The sequence below is a fragment of the Neurospora crassa genome, linkage group III (genome assembly GCF_000182925.2).
Source record: "Neurospora crassa OR74A linkage group III, whole genome shotgun sequence".
Lineage (NCBI taxonomy): Eukaryota > Fungi > Ascomycota > Sordariomycetes > Sordariales > Sordariaceae > Neurospora > Neurospora crassa.
Window position 1 is genome coordinate 72,743 of NC_026503.1, and position 23,595 is coordinate 96,337.

Genomic DNA, 23,595 nt, shown 5'->3' on the forward strand with positions numbered 1-23,595 from the left:
TTAACGTTTAGCAATTTATATTCCTTTTCTAGCAAAATATTTTCTAATAATTTGGCCTCTCGGATTCTATTGTATTGGATAGAGGTAGTCTATTTACGAGTTAATTTTAGAAGACTTGCTACGAATTTTTAAATATTTATAAATATTTTAGTATAGTTTAGTACCCCTAAACGGACGGATAGATAGAGAGGTAAAATTAGAATTTAGAATTGTACCTTCGGATTTTTTATAATATAGAGTAAGTTGATTAGGCCGAAAAGATTATATTGGTGTAATAAATATATAATAATTATTTTTATACTGTTATTAGAAAGTCCCCTTCGGAATTACTCTTCGGGTATTATCCTTAGGGATTAACGGACCTAGAGTGAGGGCGGAGGATAGTCCTTCTAATAGTAATTATTAATTAAATTAATAAATTATTTTGTAGGTAATTAAAAATTGTAATAACTTTGGAGGTTATTAATTAGGAGTATATAAAATAGTATAATAAAGCTTGGAAGTTAAAGGAATTTGATATTAGAAGTTGGGTTTTACTTAATACGAAATATATTAAATAACGTTGCCTAAGCGCTAAATTAATAGATAAATTTTTAGGACCTTTCTAAATTATTAAGGTTGTTAGGGAGAAGAAGATGGTATACCAATTCGTACTCCCTACGTATTATTAAATTTATTTAGTATTCCTTATTATTTTACTAGAATTGTACTATAGGGATCCTACTGCGGCGGCGTTGCGAGGGGAAATTGTAAATATTAAGGAAAATAATATTTAGTACGAAATTGAAGTGATTATAAAGTATTATAGATCTGGCTACTAATATTAATTCTAGGTTAAATAGAAAGGGTATTTGGATAATAAAAATTCGTAGGTTTTATACGAAGATATAAATTGCTTGGACCTATTTAAGGAATACGAAGTTAGGGAAATGTAACGGCGGTATATTAGCGGCGGGCCGATTATTAAGTTAATAAGGGTTAGTTAGGTAGTAGAAGGAGAATAGCGATTATTAGAGATATAGAGTAGAGATGTAAAATGTAAATATAAAATGTAAGACGTAGATATAAAATGTAAATGTAAAATGTAAAATATAAATATAAGATATAAATATAAAATATAAATATAAGGTATAGAGTAAAAATATAAGACGTAAATGTAAAATGTAGATGTAAGACGTAAGATGTAGATGTAAGATGTAGAAGTAAAGTATAAAGTAGATATATAAAAATAGAAATATAAAAGTAGAAATATAGAGTAGAAATACAAATAGAAATATAAAAGTAGAAATATAAAGTAGAAATATAAAATAGAAACGTAAGGCGGAGATATAAAGTAAAAATAATAAATAGGATAAAAAATAGGAAGGGAAAATAATTTAATTTAATATAAAATATTAATAAAGCGCTAAGTAAAATATAATTTGTATTTTCTATTATTGCCCCAAACGAAAAAATCCTTAATAGTATCCGCTATTATTAATATAAAATTAGAACCTATAACCTTAAGAAGAATATTCCTATATACTACTATGCTTATTAATAATATTTATAAATATTATTTTATACTATTTATTTATAGTCCTTCTATGTAAATTCTAATAATTTGTCTAATTTTTTATTTAGCGATATTAATTTCCTATTAATTAATTAACGTTAAGGACTATAATTATGATTAGAGGAGGGGGGGATACGAATAAAAATATTCGGTATAAAAATATTTATAGGGGAACTAAGGGGGGCCGTCGGATTAATATTAATATTAGTATTACTAATACTATAATAGCCTAACTTCGAATAGCTTTTATAATTAAAGTTAAGAATATAAAGTATTTTAAATAATATTGTAGGGAGATTATTATTAGCTAAGTACATTTATATTACAATTTAAAACGCTACTACGGAATAATGTAATTATTATAAAAGGGGGGTAAGTAGGGGGCTATCGGTATTAGTAAAGTATATAATCTTAATTATTATATTCTATATAACGTTCTGTAGATTGTAAATACTATAAAGGACTTCGAATATATAGCGGTGTATTGTTAGCGAATATTGCGATTTCTTGTTGAACTCTGGAAGGAAAAGACGTTAGTGAAGTGAAAAAAAAAAAAAAAAAAAAAAAAAAAAAAAAAAAAAAAAAAAAAAAAAAAAAAAAAAAAAAAAAAAAAAAAAAAAAAAAAAAACGTACCTTTGGTCTAGCAGGTGTTCTGGCCAATCAACTCAAGAGCTTCGCGTAGGTTTAGGGCTGGAGCGTTTGTAAACGCCTAGGCTAAAGTAATACTATATCCTAAGTAAATGAGAGGATGGATATCGCTAGAAAACGAGAAAGAGAATAGCTGGGTAAGGGTTAATAATAGGTATAAGGCGAAAGGAAGGAGAAAATAGGGTAGAAAGAAGAAAATAGAGAAGGGAAATAGATGTACTAATTAAGTGTAGTAGGGAGGCGGAGATTAATACGTAAATATATAGTAATAAAGCGTATATCCGGGGGGGGGGGGTAGTATAGGCGAGGGGGGGGCGGATATAGTAATAAAAGTAAGGATAGAAGGAAGAAGAAGAAGAAAGGCGAAGAGGGTAGGCGGAAGGGGCGTTATATAAATGAAAGAGGAAGTCCTTATATAAATATAAATTGAAGTAAACGAATATAATTTTAAACGGGCGAATATAAAATAATATAAAATAAGAAGAGCGTTAAGTAATTATATAAGTGGTAGGAGGGGGTAAATAGAAGGATAAAACGAAGGCGATAGCTAAAAAGGGAAGGAGGGGACGAGTAAGTAATAGCAATGGCCGTAAAAAAGTAGGAGAAAAAAGTAGAAAATAGGAAAGTATGTAATTTGGATTACAATAAAGAGAGTGGGGGTAGCGGTTAGGAGTTGTATTGTTGGAATAAAGAGAGTAATATAAAAAATAAGGTAAGGGCGACGGGAAAGTAATTAGGAAGGAATAATATAAATAAAGGAGGTTTATAGAGGAAGTAATATATAGAATTATAAAAAGCGAAAGAAGGAAATGAAGGTCCTAAAGATGGAATTTATAGGGAGGGGGATTATATTTAAGTATTATAATAGGTTGTAGTAGGTGTAAATAATTAAATAGAGAATAATTTATAAGAGGAGCCTTGGAATTTAATTATATAGGTATTATATAGTAGGTATAAATAATGGAAGGTACCTTATAAGAGTATTAAATTGTATTATAAGTGTAAATAATAGAGAATGTCCGGTGAAAGGAATTACGGGGCGTAATTATATTAATATTTTAAAGTATTTATTAATGCTCTTAAGTTCGGTATAGTACTCTTCGTAGGTAAAATAATATTTATTACCTTATACGCTTATAGGATGATAGTTTTAGTAACGGTCGGGAACTTGATTAATTTTTTAAATTTAATGCTGGTTTCGTATCTATATTAGAATTTATAAGAATAGATATTACAATATTAATATTCTAGCGGGCGGTACGTTAGATAGTTAGATTTGATGCCGGTTTCGTATTTGTACTAGAGTTTAGGAGAATAGATATTATAATACTAATATTCTAGCGGGCGGTTCGCTGTATTTAGAGTTTGTAAAAATAAATATTATAATACCGATATTCTAGCGGGCGGCTTCGTATCCGCATTTGGAGTTTATGAGAATAGATATTATAATACCGATATTCTAGTAGGCGGAACGCTAATACTTTAAATTTAATATTGGTTTCGTATTTGCGTTAGAATTTATAAGAATAGATATTATAATACCGATATTCTAGTAGGCGGTTCGTTATATTTAGAATTCATAAGAATAGATATTATAATACTAATATTCGGGCGGGCGGCTTTGTATTTGTATTTAGAGTTTAGGAGAAGGGATATTACAATATTAATATTCTAGTAGACGGTTCGCTAGCGGCAAAGCGGTTATAATATTCGGAATATAGCGTTAGTAGTTATTATAAGTAATAATTCGCTAGAATTAAGGGGCGAGGATATTGTACTTTCGCTAGTAATGTAATTTAATAATGTTATAATAGTATAATATTAATGCCTTCTACTATTTGACTAGGATTTATTATGAATTGTAAAGGTTCCGAGGATGGAACCTATAAGGGGGGGGGTCGTATTAAGAGGCTAAGAGTTTGTATATAGAAGTACTTTAGCGGCTGCTACTCCCCTTTATTAACCGACGCGTAGGATTACTAACGATAACGCCTATATCGGGTCGGGCTTGTGGGAAGGATAATTCGGTACTACGCTAAGGTATTAGACTAATATGAGGCTCTATAACGTTCGTTAGCGGATGAATAGAGTTTGTATAGGTATAAAAGAGGTTCAATGGAGTGTAGTTTATTGTAGTTGGTAATTATTAATATATTTTTGGATTGACCCCTAATTTGCTGTCCCTTACGTATAGCTACGACCGTAGTTACCTCAGCTTGCCTTTCGCCTACGTTCCTAATAGAAAGAATATAAAATTGTAGAGAAAAAAAAATTTACGGGTATAACCGCTAGTTTTTTATAAATATTAAATAATTTCATATCCTTAAACTTAGCCGTAAACCACTCTAAGAAATTTATATTATCGAATTTAATATCGGGTAGTTTAGAATCTATAAGTACCTCGATATAATTGAAGTTAGTTTAGGTACTAGTATTTTTAATACTATTATTAATCTTTTTAAATTCTTTAAAGTCTATAATAGGATTTGCAATAAGGGTAGTAATAGGGGCCGCAACGGTCTCCTTAATAATTTCGGAAACCGCAATAGCATCTTTATTTTTAATTGCCTAAAGGGTAACTATAGTCTTTTTAGCTACTCTAGTACGCTTACTACTACCGGCTATAATAATGAAGTAAAAGGGGTCTGAAAGTAATATTAGTAATACTGAAAAAAATATATACGTATTTATATAGGGTACTTACTAGATTAATTAGATTATTATACACTTACGAAAATAGATTAGTAGGAGCGTATAGAGCGGTATATAAGGACTGGGGTAGTAGTTGGGGTGGTAGTTATAGTGAGAAAGGTAAGGGTTTGAAATGTAGGATAGATATTTTCGTTTGTGTGAATCCAGCTATGCACGGGCTACAACCTAGAATCCAGTTGTGTACGGGCCGCAACCTAGGATCCAGCCTTGCACGGGCCACGGAAGGGTCGCAGCTCTGCTGCCCCGAATACTAGTTGTTGAAAAGGACAAGAACTGAACAAGGCAGGAAACAAACACGACGGGAGGTTAAGATTGGATTCCCCCGCCATCTGAGGTCGAATGGAAAAACATGCGGGAGCGCGATACCCATCGTACGGAACGGCAAGGGCCGACGGGAGGTGGGACGAAGACGACGGACTAAGTAAGGAGGGATGGAATGTCTCACACGAGGCCGGTTGGCTGGAGTCACGACTACCTACACACTTGCATGCAAGGGAAAGAACATGGAATCATACCTCTAACAACCCCCCCTCATCCTTGACTGCGTGTGTTCATGGGAATGCGGGGAAGCGCGTGGCTGTTGAGGTTGTAGCGGGAATGAGGAACAAACAAGAAATGGAAGCTGAGTATCCTACCTCTGGTTGCCTTCCTTTTCTTTCTCCAATCTACACCAACCGCAGACCTGGACACTCGGAGAATACTTGGAGAATTGATGATAACCTAGAAGTTGACAATCTTACACTGGAGTCACTACAGTACAGGTAGAGGTACTCACACCAAGACGACTCGGACTGTCAAGTCCCTGGGCTGTTGTAGTTGAAACTACCTAGAGGTACCTACCTACCTTAGGTAGTCTTATCGACGCTTCCTTCTTATCGTACAAGTGGGACAATTGCGGGAGCTATACTACGTAGAGGTACTAGGTAGGGGTAGGTAGGTAAGGTAGGTAGCTACGTAGCGGCCGCCGACCCACTGGAGCTCCAGGGGCATCATTACCTAACCGTCATCAGCGATTCCACTTCCATTTCTTTCCCTCCGTGTCGTCGCACAACAAATCATTCTCGAGTTCGTCACATTGCCAGTCACAAACACCACAATGGGCAGAAAACGCGCCGAGTCTCCGTCCAATCTCAAATTCCAGCAACCCGACCGCAGTGGACCCAAGGAAAAGACCCTGCTGGAGCTGGCCGAGGAAAGGGGGCTCTTTGAGCAGGCGCGCAAGAAGCAGGAGGAAAACGACAAGGCAAAGAATCCCCCCAAGATCAAAAAGATCCCCATAAAGAAGCCGGAAAAGACGAAAAGCAAGAAAGACGACGACGATGACGACAACGAACCACTGTCTCCCGGAGCCGAGCGCTTCCTCGACACCACCCTCTACACCGTGAGCTTGGCCATGCTGCACTTCACCTTGGACGTCTTTGTCCAGAACCAATATTCCGCCGATCGCATCGTCTGGCCCAAGGTCTGGACGAGGGCAATCCAAGCCTTGTTGGGTATGTCAATACGAGCCCACCCACCCACGATATCACCTACTGACGTCTTCCTGCCCAGTCTTCGGCTTCCTCGTCTACACTCTCCACGCCCACTCCTCGAACCCGACCATCCTTCCTGGCCTACCTGCCCGCTACCAAAACCACCTCCGACAGGTCATCTTCTTTGTCATGGGCGTGTGCTCGGGATGCTACCTGATCCACATCACAAACACGTACGGATACCTGGCCGTCATGAAGCAAGCGCCACCCGTGGGTTGCTTGTGGGTGTGGTCCGTCATTGAACTCCAGCTTCCTTGGGCTGTCCTCAGCCTGGCGGTTGCAGGCACATACCTCAAAGTCAAAGGTTATGACATCAAGTGAGGTGGCCTGGTGGTCAGCACGGAAGAACCGGGCCTGATTCGAGGGGGGAGGGTGTTCTCGAGGCCAAGCAAACGGGTTCGGCAGAGGGAGATGCGAGGACTGGTGGCGCCAGGGTTGCGTTACGCAAACGGTTCATACGTGTGAACCAGTCAGCATCCTATGCCACGAGGCAGACGCCACAAAGTCTTGTAAGTGGTTGGACAGAGTCCGCTTTCTTTCGGTGATTGTAGACGACCACAGAAAAGGGCGACGATAATGCAGCAACACAACAGGTTCGGGCGCTAAGATTTTCATATATCCCCTTCAAGCGTACATTGCTATGCATTATTTGCCTATCAACCCCCCACCTATTCACTGCTTAATGGTAGTCTGACCTGAGGCGGCGGGGTGACACATGCACGTTCTACAAACTTCTTCAATATAACCCGTACACGTCGACCATTGGCGTGTCTTCCCGGTCCACCATGTCAGATATCGTTGGACCGTATATGCAAGCCCAGGAGGATGAGCGCTGCAATGCAAATCCATTCCCCTCTGTTGACACAGCGTCTCGTGGTATCGAGGGGTCGTACCCCAGACCACAAGGCTGAGAGGGATGCTCAACCGGTCTGAGACGGACCGCAAGGGATGAGAGCCTCTGACGTTCAAATCACACCCACCAAGCACACGTCCGAGCACATTTGAGAAATACGAAAAAAGGGGCACTAGATGTCAGCTCTGACAGGCGCTTTGGGCATCCTTCTGGACGATCATCTGAAGTGGGCTTGTGAGATTGGTCTCGCCGCTCGGACTACCTGTTCTGGCAAGTTGAAGTGGCAGAGCAACACTGTCGTAGACCTGCTTGCCTTCTCGCGAGGAGACTGTAGACTAGTCGATGTATTGTATATAAGTCCCGGTCGGTTTCTGTGTCCGTTCAAGATGAAGTCCGGCTTCCTTTTGTGGTATGAGTCCTGTTCATTAGGTATTTGTCTTTTGCTACGTTCTGTTACAATCTTCGAGTGTACCGACTTGGTCTTCCTCTCTTCGACTACGATTCCGATTTCTATCGGCACCAATGACTATTGGTTGGACAAGATATTATTGATTTCAAGAGCTACAATGCGCTGGTCAACATTTCTGCCTGTTGGGGTTCTCGTGGCCCAAGGACGTGCAATCCCAATGCTAGTGTAAGACCGCCGTCCTCGAAACTGTAACTATTATGTTTGATAACAGTCAATGATGATAAATAGAAGTCCTCCATCCCGGGAGTTGTACCCTGACAACAACAACAACGGGCCTGACAATCACCATCCCAACCAGGACACCTCGTCCTCGTCATCCTCATCGTACCTCCTCCACCGAGCAGTGCCCACCGGCCAGGTAATCACCCACTGCACAACCCCCGGCATCGTCGCCCTCACCTTTGACGACGGGCCCTACATCTACACCAGCCAGCTCCTCGACACGCTAGCCTCCTACTCGCCCCCCATCCGCGCCACCTTCTTTGTCAACGGCGCCAACTGGGTCTCGGGCATCGACGACGAATCCACGCCTTACCCATCCATCCTCCGTCGCATGCTCAGCGAGGGGCACCAGATCGCTTCGCACACTTGGTCCCACTTGGACTTGACCACGGCCACAACAGCGCAGCGCGTCGAGCAAGTCACCAAACTCGAGGATGTGCTGCAAAGAGTGGTGGGGATCAAGCCGAGATACATCCGTCCGCCGTATGCGACTTGCGAGAACGGATGTTTGGAGGATCTCGAGGGGATGGGGTTGCATGTTGTCAACTTTGATGTGGATACCAAAGATTACGAGAATGATAGCCAGGCGGGGATTCAGGTGTCAGTGGACAAGTTCAATAACGAGCTGGGAAGTAATCCGCAGACGGACTCGGCGATTGTCTTGAGTCATGATGTGCATCGGTGGACGGTGGAGAGGTTGGTGGGGGAGATGGTGGCCACCCTAAGAGCGAGGGGGTTTGGGACGGGCACCGTGGGCGAGTGCTTGGGAGATCCCCAGAGTGGGTGGTATGCTTAGATGGCATGGTTGGGTTGGATGTTTCTGCAGGTGGGATCTAGGGAGTAGGGATTGTATTGATGGTTCATGCTTGTGTACGTAGGTAAGGTAGGTAGCCTGGGCTTTGGGGAGGTCGTGGTTTTGTGGATACCCCCTTTACTTTGGATATATTTGGATTTTGTCTATCTTGCTTGCTTCGAAGGCCTGGATCTTGGTTTGGTAGGGGAAGGGTCGCTGGAGGTGTATATACCTAGGCATTTGGCGGATTCTTGACGGGTTGAAAGCACCGTTGTGTTGGTAACGAACAAGGAACACTTTCTCTCAAATTCAAGGTACGTGCCGTTCTCGGGCCGTCCCACCAGTTCGTTTCCAATAACAGGGAACGGGGATCCAACATCACCGATATGCTGAGGGTAGTAGGTCGTGATCTCCAAGCCCCGCATTTCCCCAAACAGCGTCATCCACCTTTAACACGACATCAACACATGTGCACTGTCTGTTCACTCCGACTTCTTACCACTTTGCCGGTTCAATTCAATCACATCCATCTCTTACAATATTAGAGTATAAATCTTATACACTCTAATCCAACTCGTATCTTTCATTTTACCCCCACATCTAGTCATACCTGCCCAATGAAACTGCAAGACATCTCCCTCACCCTCCCCCACAAACCCTCAGCCAGGCTGCGCATTTCAGCCCTCTTCCCTGGGACATCCATGTCCACCTCGAATTTTGCAGACTCCTTACCAGACATCACAGCAGCTTTACCACCCTCATCAACCCTCCTCGTCTTCCTCAACGGCCTCATCCTCCCCCGCTCTTCGTGGTTTGAGGCCATCTCCCGCTTCTTGCGCATCCGCGACAAGCAGCGACGACGGTCTTCCACTTCGTCATCTTATTCTTTTTCTTCCTCCTCCTCCTCCTCCAATACTGGATCCAAAACCGGTGCTGTGCCTGAAAAGAACGGGAGTCATGGCAACACATGCATGTCTGCGACGGCGGCGGCAGGAGATAGTGCATATGAAAATGGGATACATGTACCCGAAATCATGAAAATCCCCAACATCCTCACCTACGACCGCTTCGGCCAAGGCGCCTCCGATCCCGATCCAAGTGATCCCGATCCGGCCGTGGACGACACGCCCTATGGACATACCCCCGAGGACGTGGTGGATGATTTGCACCAGATGCTGCTCCTCGTCTCTCGCCAGTTCCTGGCTCGGGACCTGAAGGAGCTAGACGTGGTGATAGTGGCGAACAGCATTGGCTGCCCCCTCGCGCGGCTCTACAACGGTCGCTACTTCCCTGACGTGCGGGTAGTCGGGTATCTCTTTCTTGATTCGATGATGGCTAATTCGGACTTTGTTTCCGTGTTTCCCGATCCGGACGCGCCTGGGTTTGATCCTGCAAAGGATTTGAGAGAAGGGGTAGATGAAGAGGCGCTGAGGTGGACAAGAAAGCAGTTTAGAGAGAAGTTCCATCCGAGTGTGGGAAATCCGGAGAGGTTGGATCGGAGGGGGTTGAGGGGTCTACTTCCGTTCTCTGACAAGCCGAGGCTTAGATTGCCTGTGGATGGGCAGGACCAAGGCACAACGAGGGAAGGGGCGAGGAAACGGATTGGAATACCAAGGGTAATAGTCATTGGTCATGATTGGGACGTCTTTGCAGAGCATAACGAAAAGGTCTGTTCCTTCCCTGCGCCATTCCCATTCCCATTCCCATTCCCCTCCCATTGTCCAACATGAAACTACCACCCTCTACCTACCTGCCAAACAGTTCTTCTCACACCACTTCCCCCTCTCCACAATTACAGGGCCCAATGTCCATCCCCAAAGCTGTCATCAACGGGTACATGAACCCGGCCTGGCAGCGGTACAACGAGGGGTTGACCCGTCTGGCGGCGGTTGATAGTGAGAATGTGGTGCCAGTCAAGATTGCCAAGGGCTGTGGGCATTTCATCCAAAAGGACGATCCAGAGATGGTGGCGAGGGAGGTGGATTTGTTGCTGAGGCGTCTTGGGCTATAGCGGTGGTTGTGGTTGATGTCTCGGATGGAGTTTGGATGGGATTTTGGGTCGGGTTTCAAAACTACCCGGCCGAAATGCATGTTTGGTGTATACCTCAAGAAACACCCACCGCATCTCTTCCCGCGCCTCCATGTCCCCAACTCCTTGACAGAAGCGGGCATTTCAAAATGGCCAATCCATAACCGTCCTCTCCTCATTCCTCCTCGTCACCTGCACCTCATCGCCCACGCTGATCCGTACTTCCGGCTCCTTTTCTTCTCGCTCTTCCTCTTGCTCTTGCTCATCCCCTTCATCGCCAACACTCTCCCCCACGAACGCATACCTCCCAAACACAGGACTCCACTTGATCCCCAAATCCACTCTCCGATCCTTCATCAGCTTTTTGAGAACAGTCCCCATCTCCCCTTTGGCCGGCTTGCCCGTGTCGTAATCGACGTTTAGACTGGTGCAGCGGACGCAATTTCCTGTGAGGTGAAGTTTCGTTTTTGTTATCTTTGTCTTGCCGTTGGCGTTGCCGTTTGTCGGCGAGCAATTGGAACTCGAGGTAACGACAAGTTCACCCCAGTAATCTTCTGCCCACGCCTCCTCCCCTTCACCGTCCAAGACGAGGTTAGGGCGCATTTTGTACATTGGGACTTGCAGAGGTGTTGATTCGGAAGAAGGAGAGTCCATGTCGGGAGCGAGGCGGGCGGAGACGTTGGAGAGGGAAGATTCCGAGGTGATCAACAAGGGGGCGCAATCGGTGAATGTGATCCACGGCTTTGGCTTCCGGTCTTCTTCGCGTTCTGCTTGGATGGAGATCGGAACGGTGGGGAACCAGGAGGTTAGACTTGTTAGTGTGGAGAGCCATCCCCCTCCTCCTCCTCCTCCTCCTCCGGGTGGTTGCTGCTGTTGCTGGGCCGTCGCTGGTGGCAGTAAACTCGTCCCCAAGATCTGCCTCTTCCCATCCCCAAGATAAACAAAAACAACCTCAAACCCAAACCGCTCCGAAAACCACCGGTCGTACTCCTCCCCAACCTTGTAGCACGTCGTCGGGCTCCCATGCAGATTTACCTCCATCTTCTCCAACTCGTCGATTCTCGGCGGCGGATCAAGCTCAACGGTGATCGTCTCCGTTTCCAGCCTCTTGAGCTTTTCCCGCTCTGCCTGCTCTAGCTCTTTTCCCAGCTCCTCTCCACCGTCACTACCTGTACCCTCGGTGGGTAGAGACGGGGCGTGCCATTTCACGAGAACTTCCTTCTGCCCGTTATCGCGTGAAAGGATGGTCTGTTCGAACAGTGCGCATTGCGGGTAGGAAGAGAGTTGCATCTTCTTCAACTCGGTCGACGTGGTGGAGCTGCTGCCATCGTCGGCTTCCGGTTTGGTTTTGACGTGGTACAGCATGAAGGTGCGATCATATTTGATGCCTTGGGGGGTGAGTTGGGCGTGTTGGAGGGGGATGGGGCGGAGGGCTTTTATGGGGTAGACGTAGACCTGAGAGACAGAGGGAGAGGCGTCAGTACGGGTGCATGTGGTGAGAGTACTTGTAACTGGTGTTGTGAAGGTCATGGGCTTGAGAGAAACGGAGATACATCGATAAGCGCGGCGAGACTGGAGCGAGGGAAGGGAAGAGAGGGACATACCTGTGTGATCTTCATGGCTGCGGTTCATTCACTTCACTAGTCTGCCGACGCTGTCTGTGGGTATGCGAATAAGTGATCAGATGGTGCGCAAGCTTCTATGAGTATGAGGATTCCAGGCCGGCTGGGTACAAAAGGAAAAACAACGAAAAAAAAAAATCCAGATTCAGTCGAGTGAGTTGATGTGCTGTGGGATTATGTTCTCGGCGTCCATGAACAATTGTTAGCGCTCCTGGCCCGTCGCGGCAAAGAGGAGCGACGGTCAGCGCGGGACCGACGCACAATGGTCAAAACTTTTCCTGTTGTGGCTTAGCGTGTGCATGCGTTCCACAGCGGAAGGGCGCGCCCAGGCACGCATATCAGACGAATGGGGTCTAGCCGCTGTGGAGACAAGCGGGGAGAGCCAGTTCCCCTCGGCGGGCGTTTGTCACGGTTTGTCCCCATTATTGTTTGTCATTGAAGACGTCTCTTGAGTTCGTAATTCATCGCTCGTCATCACCACCTACCTCTACCTAGATAGGTACCTACCTCTATATACGCTTGTAGGTATCGATGCCACGCGCTACTTACTGATTCTGCTACACATTGCAAGTTCACGCATGGGGTTGCGAATGAGGCACCTCATCCGACGCTCCAATGATTGCTTCCTTTTTGCACACAGGTATTTTTCAGCAACGGCCCAGTCATCGCACCCGGCACCATCACCTCCGCGTTCAGATCTCCAAGATTGTTTGCCCAACACAATCACAGACGCCATGGTAACTCGTCAAGGATCTTGATGAGCGACTCCTGTCACGTCTATTTCACATGAGTACCTATTTCTCCCTAAGCTGCCCTTCTTTCGTCATGTTTCCTTTTGCCGTTTCCCCTACTCCGCAGGTGCTATCTCTCATCTTTTACTTCTACAGGCATTGATGATTTTCTGAACCTTTCTGTCATTCTCGACAAAGATGTCACCAAGTTTTGCAACGCTAGAGGGAGGCATGGCCTTCCGTGCCTTGCCAGCCTCGGCCAAAGACTTCTCTGACCTTCCACCTCCTGCGAATCCCACCAGCATACCCATAATGGCAAAGGGTGCCGATGCTGGGTCCTCGACTATGTCGTAGGCGGTCAAGCCCACGTTGCCCGCAATGTCTATAAGAGCAACGATGCGTGAGACCATGGCAATCCCGCCGAACAAGGCCCCACCAGCCTCGCCGATGACGGGAATGACCATCAAGACGATACCCAGGATGAGCAAGATGAGTTTCTTCTTGTTTTCTTCGATAATGTGAGCTCCCATCTTCTTGATCTCGTTCATGTTGTCGATAGCTTGTTGTAGCATGAATATGGGCATGCTGGCCGCAGTGACAATATCTCCGCTATCAACTTCATTGGTGCCGGTTGCCACCAGGGAGAACGCGACTACCAAACTGTCCACAAGGGCTGTCATGTTTGCCAAGGCCGCCTCTAGCACCACTTTTGGGTTCGGCACTGAGATCTGTTTGTAGGTGTTCCCATGTCAGTAATTGTCTCTCAAACCATGCTGGCGGACTGGATTCTTAACTTACGTCCTTGGTGTCGATAGCTATAGGGAAGTTGGTCAACGTCTGGCGAGCTGGCCGACATCCGCTATTTTTACCCTGGCCACCGACGTGGGCTCCATCGTCACCACCAAAATCCTTGCACGCACGAGGAAGTTTAACATCGCCGAAAGTAATCCATTCCTTCGCTATTCCGAGTTTGTCCAAGACCTCAGCATAAAAGCCCGTTTCGTTACGCAAGGTAAATGTAACATCCCAATCGTCTGACGGTAAGATATCCAAGCCAACATGTTCACAAGCCTTCTTCTCATGCTTATGCCCTTCATATGTTAGAACACAGTCGAAGTACTTGAGTCCAGGCGAATAACGACTTCCTGGAGAGGCGAAAGTTCGCAACTGTGGGCTAACGCTCTTCTTGATCCAGTCTTGATAAGTGTCAAACAAATGATCATACCCCTTAGTGCTCTGCTCATATTCGTCTTTGAGGCCTAGGAGGGTACCAATCAAGATATTAAGTGCCCATTGATTCCAGCAGAAGGAAGGAATTGACTGAGTGTCGGCCGCATTAACAAGATCGTCCAGCGTTTGGGGCGCCTCGGAGGGATCGCAGCTTAGCTCCTCTATGGGCTCCATATCCATGTACAGGTCCTCAATCGGGTCGTAGAACTCGCCATAGCCCGAATAGTCGAACACGCCATCCTCGAAACACACGTCGCCTGGGCAGTAACCACGCTGGCAGGCAAAGCTACAGAGGCCATAGTCAAGAAGGCTAGGTAGAGGCTTCATGTTGGCCATGGATGTTGTGTTGGGGTCGAGGATGTTGGCGAACCCCCAGCCGATGCTGCAGATACAGACCCTGAGCGGGCAGTACCCATGGCGGCAGGTAAAGTCGCAAAGTTCTTCAAAGTATTCTTGTCCTGGCTGGGACGTGCCGGCGGTGCAATATAGCGGTTCGAAAAGGGACTGCGGCCGAACTATAAGTGGATCTTTCGTCGTGAGGCAGTATTGGTGAAAGTCAGAGCAATTGCCATAGTTGCAGGCAAAGGAACAAAGCCCCGAGACACTCTCGTCTAAGTCTCCCCTGGGGTATCCTTGGACGCCTGTGGCCTTGGGTAGAGTAGGGGGCTTGCCCAGCCGTGTGCACACACAGGCAGTATTGGGGCAGTATCCCAATGAGCAGGTAAATTCGCAGAGATCTTTGACAACATGCATGCCGGTTCCGTTGACACAGACAGCCTGACTGATATCTGCCACTTGACCCTCGATGGGCGAAGGGGCTATCGCACCCACCACATAGGCATTGTAATTTGTGAATCCGTTCCAAAGATGGCATTCATCATGAATTTGGGCACCGTAGATAGTCAGGACCGGGTCACCGGATGTGCCATAGATGATGATCTTGACTGGGCCGCCACTGGCAATCTCGCACTCACCGAGATACATGCCGGCCCCGTCGCCGTCGGGACCCTGGTAGACCGTACCAGCCCTGATCGTACCGCCAACGTTGCAGGTGACCACTTCTGGCGGGCCTTTCAGCAGGGCAATGAAATGTATCTTGTGGTCCAGTACCTCTTCAGGTTCGAATTCGACCTGCAGTTGGGAGGCGGTATTGGCGACTGTTCCGTTGTGGTCACAATTCGCCGGATCAACCAACATGTACCAGGCCACGGCTTGCTCATGATCAAGCCTGGACACATTGTTCTTGTACATGTCGATTACAAACGGTAGGATATCACGCCAGGCGTCGTGAGGCAGCGATCCGTAGTTGTATGGAGCCCTGCCAATGTCGAAAGCTGCCATGGCGTGTTCTCTAACCGGAGCGATGTAGTGAGACTCCCCGTAATCGTTCCAGGAAATGATCTGAACGAACTCTGGCTGCCACCACTGCGCCTGGATCCAACGGTCACCCCACGCTCGGTCACCGCGCCAGAGCCAATTCTTGTTGTACCCAGGTAGATTGGTGTAGAACCAGGGTGAAATCGGCATCATGTACGGCTTTCCGTTCAGATATTGGGCGTACGAGGCATCCGTGTACGTGTACATGTCCCAGTCTCCCCAGGCCCATGCCGCCCAAGAGAAGAGCCCGTCAGCGACCCCGTCTCCTGCAGCCATTGCTTTCATGGCCCCCAAAGAAGACCAGTCAGGCATGAAGAAGCAGGATGTCTGGCTCTTGATGTCGATCCAATCAGTGGCATGTTCGGGACCTTCAAAAGTCGACACAAAAGGCTTGCCGTGGTGATGATAGTAGGCGCTGCTCGAAGCATAGGTCGTAATGTACTTGATCACCGTTTCCTTGGGCCAGAACCCGTTGCCGGCGTAGTCAAATGAGAAGAAAAGTTGCATGCCCACGCTTGCGGCGGCGGAAAATGCGGCTGGGAGTGACTGCTCGTTGACCGGGTCACCATGGGCCATGTTCAAAGCAAAGGCGTCGATGTGTGCCTTCTTGGCTAGAAGCATGTCCTCTTGCCAGTCACTCGTTGTGTAGTTCTCCGTATTGCCAACCTTCAAAGAGCCAAGTTAGAATCACAACCTCAATCTGTAGATGTATACCTCTATTGATCTGGAGTGCACCAGTTGGGATGGGACCAAATTCATACCATGAAGTGGGCAAATACAGCTTTTGCCGTGACCTGAGTCACAATGGTGGCAGCAGCCACCGCCAGAGTTAACCACCGCATTGCGTCGCAAGCTTGCTGGTGATTACCTCTAGAGTTCGTTGACCTAGAGGCACATACACGCTAGGTAGATAAAGGTGTAGGTAGGTAGGTAGAGAGAGGGTAGAGGTAGCGCAAGGTACCTAAGGAGAGAGAGAAATTGAATGAAAGACGAGTGAATCCCTGAGCGGGTGTCTGCAGCAACCTTGGTACATGTAGTTGTCTCTTCCTGTTACTCTAGTTCGACTTATTACTAATTTCTTGCTCGACATACGCAACGCGAGGCCCAGTCCATCTGTGGATACATGACCTCTATGTTCCGGATGTCAAGAACGAAAACTAAGGTTGCACTACCTAGGTACCTCGACTTCCAGCTGTCCGAGGCAATTGATGGAAGAACATAACGGATGATCGGATCCACGGAAGCACTAAGCGTCAACATTGAAGTGGAAGTTTCCGGAGGCCCGAAGTCCAGGTTAGAGGTCTCGACTCTCAATATTGGTTTTGTCTACAACCTTGAACCTCAACTGACCTCTAGGTGCAAGTCAAGTCACCAACAGCATGCCTCTAGGCTTAGATAGGTAGGTAGATACCTACCTCTAGGTAGAGGGGCTTTCAAAGTCTTTGAAATGCGGGCTTCGTCACATTCACGCCGAAGTCAAGGTCTAGGTGCTATTAGATCTTTACAATGTAGTATATGCAGGCTCGTCAAACCGATATACACTGGCCAGCTTCCAAAATGCGTTGAGGAGCAATACTGTGTTCTTCCTCTGTTGCCAAAATCCCACCGATGGAACATCTCCAGTCTGGTCCAGTCCTGAGGTATCTTCCTTCATCCTGGAGGTGCTTTGCATTCCACACGTTCCATGTCTTGTCACATTGATGCTACCTGACCCGTGGTAATAAAAAAAATGGAAAAAGAAAAAAAAAGCCGAAAAAAGACACAACCAAGGTATTCATAGGTAGGTACCTGGCAGATTTTCATGTTTGGTGCCAAACAAGTACAAACAGGTAGAGGTAGGTACACCTAGAGGTACCTAGAGGTATATCTCTACTTTGGTTATTTGAAAGGTTCCCGGTGGTACGGTTTGTACCAGGTAGAAGTAGAGGTAGTATTGGATTGCATGCCTGCACGTATGTGCCTCTACGCTAGGTTACGTCGAGGTAGGGTAGAACAACAAGCGCCAATATCCACGACCCACCAAATAGCCGAGACGGGAGATTTAAGCCTACCTAGCGTGCTCTCTTTGCTGAACGAGAAACTCACCTAGACTTAACGATACAACTACCTCTATGGTACATGTACTTCTGAACACTGATCGGATGATTGAAGCCGAACATGCGCAAGGCGACCGAGTGAATCCCACCAGAGTGTGGACTGGAGTCACACCAGGATGGAGATATCACATGTGGACATTACCAACCTCTACCCGAAGTTGACATGGGGTTGAATCTTGCACTATCATGTCGAGACTGCTCGGACGCTTGAAGGCTGAGGTGCCTGTTGATCCTTGTAATCCTGGCGACTCCTCGCTAACCTTAGAGGTAGTAGGTAGGTACCTTACATACCTACCTGTACCCAAGCATTACCACGGTCAACCTGCATGGGGGTACCTCTAGGCAAAGATAGGTGGGTAGACTAGGTTGGATGAGAGATGAAGATTAGACGTCTTGTTGTGATGCACGATGACTGGGCATTCTCGTAGAGGTAGGTATTTTCAAAGAAGAATGTTTTAAGCAAGCTCTTTCCCCTTCAATTCGTCATGCTTAAGGCCAGGAAATACTTACCTTCTACCTACATCCTCGGATGATTCATTCTTTGGTCGTATCAGTTCTCATCTCCCCTCGCCATCTCACACACAACTCTCCACGTCCAGACCACCGCCAGGCCAGGCCACACCATCACAATGCTGGCACGCTCAGCATGGACCTGGATCATCCTCTTTACAGGATGGGCTAGCATTGTCGCAAGCAAGAGCCCTGCAGCCGTCTACGAAATGATCTTCTCCTACCACATTTACAACATTGCCTGGCAGTATCGGGGTGCAGACCAGGAGTACATCTACCGTCTCCTCGACCCTGTAAAAGACGACGAGCTATTCAACATGTCTTATAGGAAAAAAGGGCATCGAGGAAGCCTAGCCCATGGCCAGATGGACTGGAAAGAGTTTTGCCTAGCTTGGTTCAAAGACGACACGTTGGGCCCTGAACATATCCCAGAGCTGGATCCGCAAGATCTCAGGAAAACGGCCGCTGAGCTGAAGAAGGTCCGCGATCTGGAAATGGTGAAGACAAAATTAGCAGCAGGCAAGAAGCAAGATGTCGCGTATCACGAACTGCTCCGAAGTTGGAGAAAAATGATCGAAGAAGCTCAAGCACATCTGTAAGTGAACATGGCCCATGCATCCAATATAGCGGACACAGGTTTGGTTCTGCTGACACTTTGGTTATAGTGGTGACTCCAAAATCGCGACTGATCTCAAAAGCATAGCCCTTGCGACCGGAAGAGCTGGGGAAGTTCGAAATTACGAGTTTTGGCAGATGAAATATTTCGGTGAAGACATGAGAAGGCAGCTCCCTGGAATCAAGCTCAAAAGCCGGATAGTCAGCATCCCGGAGTTTGGAGCAACATACAGAGTATTTGATTTCCGGGCAACTATGACGGACCCCAATAATAAGGCCAAGATGCCAAAAGCCCTTGGGTTAAGCGAGTCCTCGCCCTGGGTGATGAAGTACTTAGAGAAGATATCGGAGTATGGGGTGACGGCATTCGGACCAAAAACTCGCAAACAGAGAGAGCTCAACCGGAAATCAGCCTCCCACCGCAGAGTCTTGATGGCTGTGAATGAATTCGACCGGATTGCAAATGGTTTGGATCATTATTGCAAGGAGCAGTAGTCGCTGACAGGATGCAGGAGAGATAGCGATCAAATCATAGGAGCGGTATCTGAAGGCGGGACACTAGGTGCGTGTAGAGGCATATCGCTCGAGTGAAGGGAACGAGGAAGGGCATGTATCCGTAACGGAAGTACATTAGGTAGATACAGAGCGTAGCTGCAGCGCTCCCAGGTTTTGACACGAATGGATTTCAGTTCCTTCCGAAGCAAGCAGTCTGCCATCTTTGCAAAGTCATGAGGCCATGTCGAAAAGGAGAGCACGTACCTATGTCTAGTCCCGTACTACTGTGTGACCCGAAGTCATTTGGACAAGAATGCTAATTCGGAACATACATGTTTAGATGGGGACTGGATGTTGCATGCCTTGGAAGAGTCATGATGGTCTGGTGTTTAGGTAGAGGTAGCAAAGGACTGAGAGCACCAGAAACGGATCCCCGGCTGTGTCAACAATGTACCTCGGGAGTGCAGCTCGGACCATCGGGCGGCTTCGGCATGGGCTGCAGGTGGGCCAGCCAGAGGTACATACTACATGCGCACGACAAGCTCAGCTGGCAACGACCGTCGCCATCCAAACGGGCCAAATCTACGAATCCCGCATAAGGAAGGTTACTAGGAGGTGACATTGGAAAGAGTGTAGGATTTGTGACTCTGTAATCTTGGAGTCTCGACTTTCAGGAACCAAAATGGAACCAACAGTCGAGGGGCGTGTTTGGCACCAGTGATGCCAGGCGCGTAGGTACCTACCTAATTGATAGATACCTCTACCTAGCACCTACCTAGTTGGTGTGGGGCCATACAAACAACCCCTGTACATACTGTGGAATGCCAACCGCTGAATTGGTGCGATTCACCCCCGAGCTTCCTCCGCTGAGGTGATCCGTCTTGAGCTAAACTGAACGTCCTTGTAGTGTACGTCGTGGGGTGCACCCCCAATACCTAGGTACTACGCAACGATGTATTCTCCTTCCTGATAAGGCTACCAACACTCCGACAGATAGGGACCAGGAATTACCTCTACCCCTAGTCTACCCGATATTTCCTGGGTACCTAGAAACGGGTCCCGGTCGGACAGAAACCTCTAGTCCCCTAGCCCTGCCAGAAAGTGCAGATTTTTGCGTTGTACCGAGTCTAATCGCACTCGCCGACTACCTACATATGTAAGGTAGTACCTACCTGGTATACTGCCTATCATTGGAACCAAATACGCCCGGGAAAGCGCTTTCCAGGAACCAACAACCCGACAACAACCCTTTGCGGGCCGAGAATCCTTGTTGTTGGCTTCTCCACATGCAACACATGCTACCTGGAGATAGGCGGGTTGTACCTTCATTTCCGTACCCTATGAGATCGGATGTCTTCCATAGCTACCCTGCGTACCTACCCACTCGTGCCGCCAAGCTAGTGTCAATAGCTCGAGGTGTAGCGAGAATGAAAGCTGTAGGCGATGTTGTGTTGGTTCCCCAACTTCCTGTTTGATCCAAGCTCCTGGTTCCTGCTTCCGCCATTACAATGACAACCTGAACTGCAGTGCATACGATGTGCAAGGTGGAGAGTGGAGAGAGGGACCTTCCGCCAGTTCCCATCTACAGTACATACCTTAGGTACCTAGTCGTAGACACCAGACAGGTACGCAGTACGCTGCACTGCAGTCCCGATCACACTGCTGCTGCATCTAGACGCCATCTCCCGAACTGCCGGGTCCCATATGTTTCAGGGGAGAGTCACAGATAGGTACCTCTAGGTAGTAAGTGGGGTATGTACCTTAGATAAAGGTAGAGGTATCGTTGCAACCTGAAGCGGCACGGGACCAACCATGATTGCAATGGGCAGATCAAGTCCTGGAAGCCCGAGAGCTTTGCATGACCGGGCCGGCTTCCGCATTTTACTGTAGTGTCAACACCAAAGGGGGCTTAACGACCGAGGTAAATGTAATCGTATCGGCCAGTCGTTGGAATGGCCATGCTTCATTAAAACACAGAGTCTTGCCATGTCGACTTACTTCCAAATCAAAACCTTCCTCCATCATACATCCCAACCACCAACTCTCAGAGCCGCCTGGCTGTTCCAGTCCAGTCCTCATCATGCCCGTCAAGTTTGCCATCAGCTCTAGCGCTCTGTCACTAGCGCTTTTGCTCTTTGGTCAAGGCAATCCGTGCCTCGCCGCGACAACAGTTGACAATTCTTATATTTACTTGGACAATGCAGAATATCTTGTCGAATCCTCCAATCTCATCAAGATGTCCTGGTCCGCATTGGAGGCCGCCTTTGCCAGCCCCAACCGCTCGGACATTGCCACTTTCACCGGTCTGGACTGGACAAAGCCGTACCCCGGGACTCCAGTATCAGGCTTCACTGCCCATCTGCGGATAGCGGACGAGGTGCGTTTCCCGCCCGCCGTGACGGAAGAGAATGTTGTCACCAACGTGGCAGCTCTCAATTTCGGCATTCCGCCCTCCATGAAGAAGGCAAATGGCCTCCCCAAAAGCATACATTCCTCGTGGTACATCTGTCAACACTACTACATCAGCACCCTGCCTGACCCGACATCGGATATCGCGCACGATTGTTCCTTTCTACCCAGTCAATGCCAGAAAGACCTGAAAGCCAGCTTGACTAAGAACTGGGGAGCATTCGAGAGCGAGCAGGGTGGCATGTGCGGCACATGGGCCTTTGACTTCATCACGGAAAGCTGCCAAGGCACGCTGGGAAGGCTCACATCAGATGTACTGGGTAAGCACAATCTTCGAGTATGAGTGTGCATGGAGTGAGGATGATGTCTAATTCTTCACAGGTTGTCCTGCGTCCATTACCGAGGATGATGGCTCTGCGAGAGATTTCGCAGTTGATGAAGTAGGACCCTATGCGTGGATGGTTGGCACCGGTTTCAACGACCCGGGCAATCAAACATCGTATTATGCTGCATCCAACAGGACCTACATTTTTGCTACTGTTTTCGGGTACAACTCTGGATACACTGGTTCGGTCCAGCCGGTGGTCGAACTTGCTTGTCTTCGACCCCAGTGGACCGCACCACCAGAACCGCCAAAATCGACCCAGACCACTTCTTCTTCTTCTTCTTCTTCTTCTTCTTCTTCTTCTTCTTCTTTGTCGTCTTCTTCTTCTTCTTTTACCTCAACGACGTCAGGCTCATCTTCAAAGGCCTCGATGGCTTCGTCTGCCTCCGTTATCTCTGGATCTAGTACGGCAATGTCTTCAACTGCTCTGGCCTCATCGTCGTCACTGACTTCAAGCAAGACTACTACTTCCACTGCACATGCATTGCCCTCCTCCACTATGCACTGCATAGGTATGTCATTACTGGCCACAGTTTTCCAGTTTCCCCGTGCATTCATGTACTCTGCCTCTATCTACAGGCAGGCAGCACCCCGCAGCGAGAAAACCCAGCTAACTTCTGTTTTTTTTTTTTTTTTTTTCCCCATTAGGTGGTACCACGGCTGAAGGGGTCTCGGACAATCTCATAGGACTTTGTTCCTACAGCTGTGATTACGACCACTGCCTCGACTCTGCTTGTACCTGCACCCAGTCCGCGGCGGCGGCAGTCGCGGCACCAACCCAATTGGCAGGCAAGCGCGGGTGCCCGGCAGACAACCAGAGCCCTTCCAACTCGGACTATTCGTATTATGTGGATATGTGTGAGTTCATTTGCAGTCGGGGTTACTGTCCCGAAGGAGCGTGCAAGTATTGCTGAGCTAGGCTGGTATTGCCCCATGACTGGAGGGGAACCTACCTACCTCTATGTACCTCTATAACGAGAAAATCGGGCAGCTACCATACATACCTTTACATGTAGAATCATGGGAGAAAGTTACCTAGCGAGTAGCAACTTGGGAAGAACGAGTGGAACATGAAAGGCCGGGCGATGATTCGGTACACCTAGGGGTATCTAGAGGTAGTGTAGAGGCACGTCATTAGCTGTGGAATAGCGAGGTGATTGGAATAGCAACTTCAGAGGTCCGATGTACCCATCACGGAGACTTCCACGTGCATGTTGTAAGAAAGGAAACAGACCACATCTGAAAAGGGGCAACCTGCTTGCCTGCTAGACGGCCCGGGGACCTACAGGACAAGGACAGGGATACCTAGGTA

The 23,595-nt window shown here is 47.3% G+C and overlaps 7 protein-coding genes across 7 annotated transcripts; 5 read left to right on the forward strand and 2 right to left on the reverse strand.

The window, feature by feature from the left end:
- Positions 1–5,963: 5,963 nt before the first annotated feature.
- Positions 5,964–7,850, forward strand: NCU09509 (hypothetical protein). The gene is made up of 2 exons (XM_953345.3): positions 5,964–6,408; positions 6,467–7,850. Exons 1-2 carry the CDS (start codon positions 6,012–6,014, stop codon positions 6,766–6,768), a joined length of 699 nt encoding a protein of 232 aa, XP_958438.2. The 5' UTR covers positions 5,964–6,011; the 3' UTR covers positions 6,769–7,850.
- Positions 7,851–7,986: 136 nt separating this feature from the next.
- NCU09508 (chitin deacetylase) lies at positions 7,987–8,787 on the forward strand (the record flags this gene model as incomplete). Its single annotated transcript, XM_953344.3, has 1 exon — positions 7,987–8,787. One exon carries the CDS (start codon positions 7,987–7,989, stop codon positions 8,785–8,787), a length of 801 nt encoding a protein of 266 aa, XP_958437.3.
- A 444-nt stretch (positions 8,788–9,231) lies between these two features.
- On the forward strand, positions 9,232–11,032 carry NCU16606 (hypothetical protein). Its single transcript, XM_011395710.1, has 2 exons — positions 9,232–10,451; positions 10,583–11,032. Exons 1-2 carry the CDS (start codon positions 9,402–9,404, stop codon positions 10,793–10,795), a joined length of 1,263 nt encoding a protein of 420 aa, XP_011394012.1. The 5' UTR covers positions 9,232–9,401; the 3' UTR covers positions 10,796–11,032.
- On the reverse strand, positions 10,082–12,608 carry NCU11406 (MOSC domain-containing protein). Its single transcript, XM_001727955.2, has 2 exons — positions 12,418–12,608; positions 10,082–12,268 (listed from the first exon to the last, which is right to left on the reverse strand). Exons 1-2 carry the CDS (start codon positions 12,430–12,432, stop codon positions 10,958–10,960), a joined length of 1,326 nt encoding a protein of 441 aa, XP_001728007.1. The 5' UTR covers positions 12,433–12,608; the 3' UTR covers positions 10,082–10,957.
- Positions 12,609–13,188: 580 nt separating this feature from the next.
- NCU11405 (alpha-1,3-glucanase/mutanase) lies at positions 13,189–16,785 on the reverse strand. Its single transcript, XM_001727954.2, has 3 exons — positions 16,535–16,785; positions 13,965–16,439; positions 13,189–13,894 (listed from the first exon to the last, which is right to left on the reverse strand). The coding sequence occupies exons 1-3, from the start codon at positions 16,613–16,615 to the stop codon at positions 13,304–13,306; spliced, it is 3,147 nt and encodes a 1,048-aa protein (XP_001728006.1). The 5' UTR covers positions 16,616–16,785; the 3' UTR covers positions 13,189–13,303.
- A 1,529-nt stretch (positions 16,786–18,314) lies between these two features.
- Positions 18,315–19,701, forward strand: NCU09506 (hypothetical protein). The gene is made up of 2 exons (XM_953342.2): positions 18,315–18,974; positions 19,045–19,701. The coding sequence occupies exons 1-2, from the start codon at positions 18,499–18,501 to the stop codon at positions 19,487–19,489; spliced, it is 921 nt and encodes a 306-aa protein (XP_958435.2). The 5' UTR covers positions 18,315–18,498; the 3' UTR covers positions 19,490–19,701.
- A 1,625-nt stretch (positions 19,702–21,326) lies between these two features.
- NCU09505 (hypothetical protein) lies at positions 21,327–23,490 on the forward strand. Its single transcript, XM_011395694.1, has 4 exons — positions 21,327–22,218; positions 22,280–22,687; positions 22,744–22,795; positions 22,932–23,490. Exons 1-4 carry the CDS (start codon positions 21,348–21,350, stop codon positions 22,945–22,947), a joined length of 1,347 nt encoding a protein of 448 aa, XP_011393996.1. The 5' UTR covers positions 21,327–21,347; the 3' UTR covers positions 22,948–23,490.
- Positions 23,491–23,595: the final 105 nt, after the last annotated feature.